Raw genomic sequence first — 12,785 nt, forward strand, 5'->3', positions numbered from 1 at the left:
GTTCTTCTCCCTTGAGCCACACATGTTGTGCCTCACCAATTTTATTACTGCTTTCCCTCCATGCTGAAAATGCCATGTTAAGTCGCCAGCAGTTATGCAGGAAGGCTGTAAGCTTCCTAAAACTGTATCACACTATTGGTTCCTACTTAATATCAGATAACAGATACAACTCTGGATCTGAGTCAAAGAAGCTCAGAATCCTTTTACTTGCTTATGTCACATTTATCTAATAACTTGAAAGCACTTAAAGGAGAAAAAGGAATACGGATGCAATCTGATGGATTACTGATTTTTCTATTCATATCTTATTTCACTGAGCACATATTTTTAAATATTCCAGCAACCTTCAGCAATAGCTCATGCCAATGTACCTGGTTAAGTTAGAGCCCTAAGAGAAATTTAATGTATCACACTTAGGTGCCAACTTTAAAATGGAAAATATTCTATGGCTTACGGAATTGTTCCAGAAGCTGAATTAGCAAAATCGGTTAGGGTAAGGATAAGTAGAAGTTGCATCGAATATCTTATCAGATTCCAGGTGGAATAAAAACATAAATGTTGTGAGATCCCTGAAAGATATGCAAAGCACATATATCAGGATTTTATGACATTATCATGAGGTGTTAGGCATGCCTGTTCTATGTTACAGTTAAAGATCAATTTCCAATTTAAGTGGATTCTGAGCAGAATTGGTCTCTAATAGGAGACCAATTTATCTAATGTTTATAAAAAGCACAAGTAAGAATAGCTGCATAGACACTTGCAGTTGAAGACTGAATCCATAACCATATATACGAAAGGCATGCAACTTTCAGCACCACTCTTATGATGCTGTTGTCATTTACCCATCCTTGCAGTCCCCTTTGATGCTTCTGCAATGTGATATCAAGAAAACCCATAAACAAGGTACTTCTGTGATAACGCTTGCCTTCTCCTTGAAATTCCTAATATATAGATACAATAATTGTTGGATCTTCCAGCAATTATATGATATATACATTTAAATTAGGTTTTCATTAGTGTCTCAGTCAACCAGGTCATGGTTGTCCCAAAGGTGCTTTTTTCCCCCCAAGAAGCAACTGGACTTTCTGAAGCTTCTTCAGCTCTGACTGGATAGTGGGGAATGGAAGGATTTATACTCCTTGCAGACTGCTGGACAACTGGACTTGGCTAAATAATGCAAATGTCCAGCTGTCTGCAAGGAATATAAATCCTTCCATTTTCTACCATCCAGTCAGGGCTGAAGAAGCTTCTTGGATGAGAAGCAAAATGTCTTCAAAGAAAAACCAGAAAGTCCAGTTGCCTCTTGAGAAAAATATATATGCACCTTTGGGTTTTCATTAGTATTCCAGTAGAGCAGCTTATGCAAAGTGCTGGTGTGAATAGAAGTTAAACCAGAACCTCAACTATAACTCACTATTAACTTCATAAAGTTCAGGAGGAAGCCGCATAATCATCTGACACACCTGCTATGAAACAGTATTGAAAATGGAAGTCAGTGTTCTTGGACTCCCTCAGCCATGGCCCCTTCCCCAACTTACCTCCCGGGTGAAGAGAACAGCAGCATCGTAATGCTCATCATGATCATCATCTAATTGATTGTGCTGGTGCTGCCACTTGCAGAAGTTTTTGAGTGTGGTGGCTGCATTCTTGGTGATCTCTAGACCTTTCTCCTTGTCCCCCAGCACCACGACCTTCACAACCACCAGGCGGATGTGATTCTCAATGCTGGCATGTCCATAGAGCCGAGAAGCAATGGTGGCCAAGGTGAGCAAGTAGTGTTGGAGGCCTTTGCCATACTTTTTGGTCATGGAGTCATCGGCCACCAAGAGAAGTTCTACCTGCCTGGCTCTAGAGATAGAGCGTTTCCTTCTTTTCCTAGAGTCCACAGGAGGGGCAAGAGTGGTAGAGGAAGGTGCCATTCTGGTGGTCAGGTCTATTCCCAGTTTCTCCTCCTGCCCTTGGGCCAGTTCCTTTTCATCCAAAAGGGGGGTCCTGGAAGAACCATGAGTCTCACAGCTGGGGCGGGAAGGCAGTGTTTCAAAGCTGAAATGATCCCTGAAGAAGAGATGGAGTATCTGAGCAGACACATCTCCATAGATCCAGTCGTGAGAAGCCTTTTCCTCTTCTGTTATACCTTTGCCCCGGAGCAAAGGTTTCACCGTGTAGCGGGCGTGCTTGACCGCAAAATAGCCATCTAAGCCACCACAGAGATTGAAGACTGCCAGAGACTGGGCACTCCCATCCACCGTGCCCCGATAGTAGCAGTGACCCTTGCCCTGGAGCAGCTGCTCGGTGGTTCCAAGCAACGAGTCCTTCTCCAGATCTAAAAGGAAGCGCTTCCCATCCAGGTAGAGGATGTAACCCACCTTGCCTCCTCCGGAATAGGTCTGGTCTATGCTTTCTACTACCCCGCTAGGTCGCTGCTCCCGGAGAAAAGGTCGGAGGAGCCGAGTCGTTCCCGGAGCCGCAACCGCTTTGGATTGCTGCAAAGCTTTATCATAGGCAGGTGCTGAAGTTGCTGGGGAAACTCTGGCGGCGGCAGCAGCAGCGGCAGCTTGTAAGCTTGCAGCCAGCGGCAGCAGCAGCGAGCAAACAATCTTCAGTTGCATGGTGCTGAGCTCCGGGACCGGCGATGCGATGGCCGGGCAGGGGACGGCCGAGCGGGGCGAAGACCGAGCGTTTGCAAAAGAGGCGGCGGCGGAGGCAATCGTTTTGGTTTTCCTCACTGGCTTTGGGGAGAGAGACGCCGCGCTCCCCGCCGCCAGCAGGCATGGGAGAAGTTGAAAGTCTTCAACACTTCACTTGGCGGCCGACGAGTCATCCGGCTGAGGGAGCCAGCGGCAGTTGCAAGCCACGCTCCGACCGGAGGAACCCCTCGATTCCTTCCTCCCCTTGTTTTATTCTTGCTCTTCTCCCTTCTTCGGTCGTTTGGCGGAAGGAAGGGGAGCGAGGGAAGGAGCGGGAGGGCAGAAAACAAGCCCTCGCTTGCCGGCTAAGGGAGCGGGGCGCGGGGGAAGGGAGAGACAGATGTCCCAGGTTAAAGTGACGAGCCTCCTCTTTTGAGTTGACGGGCGGCGGCGGCGGAGGCGGTTAGCCCCAGTCTGCCGAAGCGAACCAGAAGAACCCGGCGAGCGCTGTGAAGATGAGAGGAGGTGGAACAATGCATTTATAGCGGAATGCCATCCTGCAATGGCAATTTCAATAATTCGTCATTGCAGGCTGCCTCTTAAAGGGAGAGCTTCGAAACATCCACTCCCACACTTCCTTCGGAAGGGGGTGGGGGAGAAGAGCAGGGCAGGGGGTCACGGAGGTAAGGAAGAAAGAAGGCGAGGAGCGGGGAGGGGGGAGAGACCTGGGAGGCGATGTTTGACTAAGAAAGGGGAGAATTCCCAAGTTTCCTTCTGAATCGCTTCAAGCTGCAGCCTTTTCGGGAAAAGGCTGCTATTTCTTCAGCAGTCAGGTTGACGAGACACTTTCCCTTCAGCCCCCTCTTTCCGTCCGGCCAATTTCGACATTGCTCTCGTTATGAGCCATGTCAGTGAGGTGGTGCGACAACTTTGTGGGTAGAGGAGAAAGACTGTCTCTTGCTGAGAATTTCTCCGCAGAAGTTCAGGGAGCAAAAACAGAAAAAGAAAATACTACGTTAACGGGGCTTTTTTTTTTTTTTTTTTTTTTTTTTTTGCAACCAGTGACTGACTCTTAATGTTGTAAGCTGCCCAGAGTCTCCTCGTGGGCCAAAGGGGGGCAAACGAATTTAATAAAGAATACCCATTATGACACCATCATTTTGTCTAAAGGAGCCTCCCACTTCTATGGAAAAGCAGCATCATTCCACCAGAATTTGGTGTAAGAGAAAGAAAATTAATTCATCCAACCTTTCCTTTGTCTCCTTAGCTTAAGGCAGGGGTGTCCAAACTTGGGAACTTTAAGACGTGTGGACTTCAACTCCCAGAATTCCCCAGCCAGTTCTGGGAGTTGAAGTCCACACATCTTAAAGTTCCCAAGTTTGGACACCCCTGGCTTAAGGAGAACTGGAGAAGTCAACTGTCAGTTTGGAAGGTCTGTGATTTCCTCAATTTCCCAGAGAGCAGCAAATAATTAGGAAGAATTAACTCTTACTGCAATATATGTGGATTATATTTTATTATGGTGTAAGCCACAAGGAGTCACCTCGAACCACAAGATAAGTAGCATATAAATTTAATAAATAATTAGAGGTCCTAGGTGAGCTTGCTTGTTTCCTTGCAGATGTTTCATTACCCAGGTAACTAGGCAACATCATTAGTGCTAGTTATTATTAAATAAATACAGTTTAATAGTAATTTGAATTTGTTTATACCTTTTCCTCTCTCTCTCTCCCCACTAAGGCAAATGTCTTAAGATATTCTTTATTTATTGAGCTGTTACATCACCATCTTTTAAAATGTCACACAATGGTTGTAAGGCCATATTAAAAATCAGAGGTAATAAAAAAAGATAGATAATTACAAATGTGTGATGCAATCCCACCATTTTAATGATATGATCCATGTAATAAAGGGGAAAATTTTGATCCATGGCTGTCACAGTCATTTTAAGCACTTCATCTAGAGTTGGACTAAGGAAAATGAAGCAACATTATGGACTCATGAAGAGTAAGTCATAAGCAAGCACAATCTGTCATTACTTAATATTGGCATTGATCATGGGGCAATTCAACTGAGACATCACTTAGCTACTAATTTCCTATTTCTTAGAACTATTACTAATACAAACCAATATCAGTTTTTTTTTTTTTTTCAAAAAGTTTTATTGGTTTTTTAAAAAACATTTATGTGGAAAAGGGTAGGTGGAATTACAAATTTTGGCAGTTGCAAATGCGGCAGACGCCCCCTCCCTCCAAACTCCTAGATTACATCAAAATATCAAATCTTAATACATAATCATAAAAAGTCAGCATCTTAATTCTAAAAAGAATAATTTTCAATCAATTTATATAATTATAATATATAGTCTAGTTATAAATTCATTTTTACTTTCGGTCTGTTTATAACATTGTGATTTTCTTATTTATTTTTGTGATCTGAGCTTTCTTGGTGTTGCCCCTTCACCCCCCGCTGGCAGAGCTCCGGCCCCTCCCGTGTCCTGCGTGACCATTGTGGTGTCTTCTGTTTTTTCTAGGTTGGCTTTATTTTTTTCCATAAAGGCCTGTGCCTCTATGGGTGTATTAATTCTGATTCTTGTCTCCTCCCAGAATATCAGCATACCTTCAGGCATCAACCATCTAAACCACACCCCCTTCTGGTATAATTTATTCGCCAATTGCGAATAATTTTTCCTTTTTTCCCTAATTTTTTTGGGAATCTGCTTTAGAATGGTTATCTCCCTGTCACAGTATGTCAATGTTTGCCCCCTTTGCACACCCAGAATTTCATCTCTTGTGGTTTTCCTAAGAAATTTAATGTGAACCTCCCTGGGTACATTATGTGTTCTGGCATATGCTGAATTCACTCTATAAGCTAGGTCTATCTCCCATTCCATCTGCTGTTTATCTTTGTGTATGTATTCAGCTAGAATATTAGTCATAATGTCCCTTATGTTTTCCCCATCTGCTTCTATTACATTTTGAAATCTGAGATAAAAGGACATTCTCTCAAACTCTATTTTCATTTGTTGGATGTCAAGTTCTTTGTTCCCCTTCTGTAAAGCCTCTACCCCCCCCCCTCGCCTCCGCCACCCCACCCTCCACAAGGTCCAGTCTCTGTGAGTTCTTAAAGATTTGAGCTTGGTTCTGTTTAATTTCATCTTTCATTTCCCTTAACTGTTTCTTAATTTCCTCCTGGCCCTGTAGAATTTGTTGAAGCATTTGTTGAAAGTCTATCTCTGTAGTCTTGGGTTGCATCAGTTCTGTTATCTTTGACTGTGTAGCTGGGCTAGACGTTGCAGACGTTGGGGCAGAAGTAGCAAATCCAGGCTTTCCAGGAGGTGGTCTTTTTGGAGACATGGTTTTTAAAGCAAGGAAATCAGTCAAAATAGAGACTGGGCAGCTGGAGAAGTAGAGCAGGCAGGCGAATCCAGAAGGCAGAGGATCCAAACAGATGGGGATTTCTTTAGTCAGTCTAGCAATAGATGAAAATTTTTTCCCCAAAGAGTTCAGAAAAGAACAATCCACAAGAGATTCCTCTGGGTGACTCGGAGACAAAGACCGGAAGCCTGAATTTTAAAGGTGGAGTCAGGTTTCACAGTTCATGAAGACAACGGAAGTGTGCCATCTTGCCCTGCCAGCTTTGGGCTCAGAGGCATAATAAAGTTTTAAAAGTTCAGAAAGTTCTCAGTTCACCCATAGATTCTGGAGCTAAGTCCAATGAAAGTCACTTTTATGAGGGTGAGGCATCATTAGTTGGCTCTCCCCCCTCCTCCTTCCCCTGAGGGCGAAAGCAAAATCTTCTCAAGCCGCTTGTCCAAGGGAGGGGGGGAAATCCCCCTCCCTCTAGCCGCACCTCTAGCAAAAGTCCGAAAGTTGAACTTTTTTTTTTAAAAAGATGCTGAAAAGTCCATAAATTCAAGATAGAGGGAATGGAGAAGGGAAGCCTCTCACCACATTGCCGCTGCTTCGTTCAATAGCGCGTTCTCCGATCGGCATGGGGCGAGGCGCGCGCACACGGGCGCCCTCCGAGACTGCTCCCCGGTGCCTAGAACGAAGCGGAGAAGCCCCCGCCAGCCGCCGACGACGCCAGGACCCTCCGCGAGCCGTTCCCTCGGCAGGACACCTCTCCGGGGCGTCCTGTGCCCCCCCAGAAGCGGGGGAAGCCCACCGGGAGAGCGGGAGCAGGCAAAGGCTTGCCTGTCGCCGTAGCCGCCGGAACCGGAAGTCCAACCAATATCAGTTTTTTAAAGGAGTTAATTACCTTTCTAATAAGATGATTAGTTACATTACCCATAAGACTGAATTCTAATAGTCTTATATACACACATCTATTCATCTGTAAGGCCAGTGTTGTTGTTGAGTCGCTAAGTCATGTCTGACTCGTAACAACCCAATGGACCACAGCACACAAGGCTTCCCTGTCTTCCATTGTCTCCCAGAGTCTGGCCAAACCCATGCCCACTTCATCAATGACACTTATCTAACCATCTCATCCTCTGCCATCCCCTTCTCCTTTTGCCTTCACTCTTTCGCAAGATCACATTCTTTTCCAATGAGTCCTTTCTTCTCATTCGGTGGTCAAAGTATTTGAGCTTCAGCTTCAGTCTCCATCCTTCCAAAGATTTGATTTGGGTTGATTTCTTTGTGCTCTCAAGAATCTTCTCCTACACTGCAAAGCCCAGTATACTCACTATAACTTCTCCCACATGAAGTTGTGCATTGGACTACACCTACCTCTACCTACCAGTACAAACCACAATGTAATGCAAATGGAAAGTAGAAATGCAAGTAGTAAATAGTCACTGGGCAAGGTGTCAAACACTATGTGATAATTCCTCCATACAGATTATTAAAACACTCATACATAGGTCTGGAAATCTTCCTATATTGATTCCATAACTGATGAGAATACAGAGCATTTGTTCATGTGCAAATGCAGATTGATTTGGTACTGAGTAGGTACTAATGAAGCTACTAGAATGGGAGAGAACAATCAAAATTCAAGGTTGCTTCAGGCAAGGAAGCACACTGAACTAACTCTGGTGTTGTTATGGTGGGGGGATGGAAAAGGTGGATACAAGGTAATGCACACAAACATTTTAATTTTACCTTTCATCACTTCTCTGACTTTGTAACTCTTTTAAATTCTTGGTAGAGCTCATTAGTCAAGATCTCACCTGGAAAAACAACATGTCCCTGGTGGTTAGTAAGGCTCAACAGAGACTTCATTTCCTTAGAGTACTGCAGAAAAATCAGGTGGAAAAACGGCTGATGATTTCTTTCTAACGGTCCACAATAGAAAGTGTCCTCACATACTGTATAACAGTATGGTATGCTGGTTTGACAGCTGCAGACAGGAAGGCACTACAGAGAATGATCAATTCAACACAAGAAACCATTGATTGCCCTCTAACACCACTGACTGACACTGCCAGGTCTTGCTGTTTCAGCAGAGTAAGGAAGACACTTAGGGATGATTCACACCCTGGCTAGTGTCTCTTTCACTTTTATCTTTGAGCAGAAGACACAAAAGTATAGCCAACCGGACAAACAAGTTTAAAAACAGCATCTACTCATGGGCTGTCAGATTCCTAAACACAATCACAATCACTCTATGTACATATGTAAACATATGACTAGTCCGTCCGTCTCCCCATTACTTGTATAAGGATTATTCTCTATACTCTTCATGTTGTCATATTTTCTGTTATGAATTGTACTAGTAGAGGCTAAACAAATTTTGTTGTATACATGATGTACAATGACAATAAAGGCTGCTGCTCTTGTTGTTGTTGTGCAATGATTTCCTAGAATTTTCAATGAATTTTGTCTGAAAGATTCCTAGATGTCTCTGGTATGCTAATAAGGTAATTAGAGGTAATAACTTACCTTATTTATTGTGTTAGGTCTAAAATTGTCTAAGTTGTATAATAGACTGCATTCAGGATACCACATTAAAATTAAAGCAGGCAAGTTGGGGCATTGGTATATAGAAAACTGCATTTCGGAATTGAAACTCATCCTAATTTGGACAGATCCTGCACTTTTGCTGAAATAATTGTTTGCTCACTGGAAATATACATCACTCCATTTTCAGGTAGCAGCTGTGACATGGCATACTTTTACATAATTCTAAATGTGCTAATGTTACTTTTTTTGTTTTGTTTTACATACCCAATTGGATTAACCCAAACTCATGAAACACACAAGAACACTGGATACCTTGTTCTGTCTCAAGTCCTCTCTCACTGAGAAGTCTCCTTTTTCTCTTAATGGCCAGAATTTGTGCATTTTTTAAAACATTGTATTTTGTTCCTGCTCTGTTGCTATACATTTTCCCTCTCTTGTACACCCTCTATTTCTCCTGAAAGATAACCACCTTTTTTTGTTCAGCTGCTGTATTGTTTGCTGGCGACTTCAGAGCTCCAAATACACATCTTCCATTTTACACACACACACACACACACACACACACACACACACCACAATCTCTTTTTAGTTCCTACCTTAATTGGCAGCTCTGCTGAGCTGGTGGTGGGCAGAAGACTATTATTGATGTTGATAACACAAACATAAGTTTTGAAATACACATGTTGGCCAGATTTATATTTTAGATATTGACTATCAAAACTCCAAACAGCTTGGAGCCTGATTGAGAGAAGGCCCCTTTCATTATGAATCCTGTCTAGTTTTTAAGATATTCAAGACAGCCTGTTTAGAATAGAATAACAGAGTTGGAAGGGACCTTGGAAGTCTTCTAGTCTAACCCCCTGCTTAAGCAGGAAATCCTATACCATTTCAGCAAATGGTTGTCCAATCCCTTCTTAAAAACTTCCAGTGTTGGAGCATTTACAACTTCTGGAGCCACATTATTCACACAGAATGATGTGTGTACGTGAGCGCCCATCATACCAAAGGAGAAGTCCAGCTCCTCAGGCCCAGGTGCGATTGGTAGCATCCCAGCACTGATCCAGATAAAAGCCCCCAAACTTGGAATGGTGTGTGTGTACGTGCATGCCAACAGTGAACAGAATAGAATAGAATAAAATAGAATAGAATAGAATAGAGTTGGAAAGGACTTTGGGTGTCTTCTAGGCCAACCCCCTCTGACATCTTCAGTATCAGAGGCCACAATAGCACCAACAAAAAACAATGATATCAGAATGACATCACATGCCCAATACATCATCATATAAACATGTCACTTACATGCTTGCTGTCTGATGTAAGTGCATAAGACATACCATTTGCATGATGATGTGATTGCATGCAGGCCACCATTGCTGGCTCTCCCACCCCAGAGACCCTTCTCTTTTTTGGCCAGTGGGAAAATGTCTCCTGTATTATTTCTGGGCTAAGGAATCCCATTTGGGCACTGCTGACTCAGCACAGAGATAATGTTATGTAGAGATCATTGCGTAACAACTATAGTTGTTATATCACTTTAATACTAATTTTGTATTCATTAGAGTCCATAATTCCCTCCAAGGTGTGTTGGTGTGCCTGGTCCAGGTGGGCTAGTCCCTTGGGGAAAGGGGTAGAAGGGCAATTGCTGCAATAGTAACTTGTGTTTTCAGTTTTGAAACCATTTAACTTTTTAACTTTGATTTCTTTTTTAAAAAATCATTGGGTTTGAAATGCAAAAGTAAATAAAACAAATGTTGAAGTCTATATTCTAGCTTTCAACCTCTTTAGTTAGATTAGATGTAATACATCTAATCTATAGTATTTTTAACTACAATTAAAAAGATGAAAACTAATACAAACTAAAAAAATAAAGACATGTAGAAAAGAAAAACAAAAAATACAAAAAAGTGGGGGGAGAAAAATATGCAAAGAAATCATTCCCCCCCTCGATCCCTTCATCACAAGAATAAACAATTTTAGTAACTTATCATCTTCTCTTAAAATATAACAAATTATCTCTTCTTCCCATATTCCATCTCTTATCTATAAATATTTTTCCTCTGGTCAGCAAAATTTCATTAAGGATTACTAGAGATAACAGTATATCTATTTTAAGATTAACTTTGATCAAATATTCCAAAATATTTGGATATCAAATGTCCTTTCTCAATTCTAAATTGTTTAAAGATTTAACTTTGTAAATGTAATATAGAAAAGTTAACCACATCACTCTTTTGGTTTTATATTTTTATATTCCTTTTGAATTATTAAGACCTCAGGGGTTCCATTTTTATATCCGGTGTAGAAACCTTTTCTATATCAATCTTGTATGAATTCTAAAATTTTATTTCAAATCCATCTGGGTTGTTCATCTATTTGTAATTTTCCCAAACCAGAGTTCTACTCACCATTCTGCTTCTTCATTCTGAAATTATTTTATTTTATTTACAGCATCTTTTACTAAGGAATGAAAGAAATTCACTCAATGCCGTAAAACTTGTGAATCTAAACATTTCTAATAGCTGAAAAGCAATTAAGAAGCAATTTACAAAGTGACACAAAATGTAAGTCTGTGAACCCAATGTCCTTTTAAAAGTTCTGACCACGTTTTGTACAAAAAAGGTGGCTTTCCTGCATCTCCCAGAACATTAAACCCACTTAAGAACTGCTTTTTACGGTCTCCTCATAGGAACATCTGAATGGAACCCTTATGGGTGATCTCAAGTCCTCTTTTTGTCTGGAAAGGAATTATGAAGCCACTCTAGTCACTAGCTTTTCATTTTGTAGCAGTTGTTGGTTCTACTTTTAGTGGAGATGCTTCAGTTTGGTACTCCCCCCCCCCAAGTCAATATTTTGATAATTTCCCCATGAACTGATTAAATTAATACATTTGAAATTAATTGAAACCGGATTTGAAACAGCAATTAATTGAATTTATCTTTACTTACAATCCTATTTCACGCTTTAAAAAAATTAAGGAGCTGATCAAGGAGCTCTGTTGTTTACAATAACCTTCAAAACAGCTCCATGTGTGCTTTGCTATACTTCTTACAAACACTTTATTTTCCAATAAGAAATGCAACTTCAAGAGCAATTACTTCAAGAACAATTCACTCCCACTGCTTAGTTCACACATCATGCTAAACCATAGACTGTTTATTTTTGGTTGACTGAAAAACATGAACAATGTATTAAAAATCTGACTTAACTATTTATATGAACACACCCTTGAATTAACTTTTTAGAAAAGCAGAATATGGATGCTATGGTATCTATGCTTTGTTATCCCAGCTAAAATTGGTAAACTTTTCCTTTACTGTTGAACAAGTTTTACTTCTTTTGTGTGAGAACAGTGTGAGTTTTAAAGTATGATTTTGCTTTTCTTTATGATCAAGATATCTTCCTGAAAGAGTGGAGCGTGGGAAGTAAAGGAAACGCCTTTGGCTTCAGTCTGTCTCTCTCCCCCTCTCCCTCCCTCTCCCTCCCTCTCCCTCTCTCAAAGAGGGAGAAATGGGGAAAGAGAGAGAAATGTATTAGTTGTCAACAGAAATGTGTTTGATACAAATTTGTATCAATTTCATGGATTCCCTACAACTAAGGAAACTAGCCAGATAAAGACTAATGTTAATGTTGGGTTAAGAATAATTTAATGGGTGTATTGTTATATTCTGTTAGGAGAAGCAACATTCTGTGATGTACTCTGTATGAAAAAAATGCTATTTAAAAATTCAATTGCGTTTCTGGTTCATATTCATAATTTTATGTTGTGAATAATTACAATACTTGAAGATCAGCTGATAATTCCTACACTAGAGATAGCAAAAGCTGAAGTTTCAGTGTAGCTTTTATTAGCAGTAAGTCTATGTAACATACAGAGATTTGATGCCTTATATAAACTTTAGTACAAATGCTGAATTCACAGAAATCACTGTGCAAAATAAATGGTAATTTTTGACCACTGAGCCTAATATGCAATGTGTTTAAAACATATGTTGGGTGGAGACCTCTGTCTAGAGGAAGTATCAGATGCTTATGGTCTCTTACCCCTTCTCTTCTATAAACCACAGCAAGAATATCAAGGGAAGAATAAAATGTTAAATGCTCTGTTTTAAAAAGAAAAAAAAAAGAAAAGTCAGATTCATGTTAAAAATCTACACTGTTTTAAAACAAGATATATATTCTGTAGGACATCTACTCCAATTGTTGCTTTACAAAACATCAATTTGAAACCTCTCAAGTATAATGCCTT

General features: G+C 41.0%; 1 protein-coding gene across 1 annotated transcript in view; it reads right to left on the reverse strand.

Moving 5' to 3' along the window:
- The window catches only part of ADAMTS5 (ADAM metallopeptidase with thrombospondin type 1 motif 5), a 58,834-nt gene extending 55,674 nt beyond the window's left edge, over positions 1 to 3,160 (reverse strand). Inside the window, exon 1 of the mRNA XM_081952732.1 lies at positions 1,542 to 3,160. Coding sequence (XP_081808858.1) covers positions 1,542 to 2,612 — 1,071 coding nt within the window. The 5' untranslated portion in view covers positions 2,613 to 3,160. The remainder of the gene's footprint in view (positions 1 to 1,541) is intronic.
- Between the last annotated feature and the right edge of the window lie 9,625 nt (positions 3,161 to 12,785).

Source organism: Natrix helvetica, assembly GCF_964273705.1.
Source record: "Natrix helvetica genome assembly, chromosome: 4".
NCBI lineage: Eukaryota > Metazoa > Chordata > Lepidosauria > Squamata > Natricidae > Natrix > Natrix helvetica.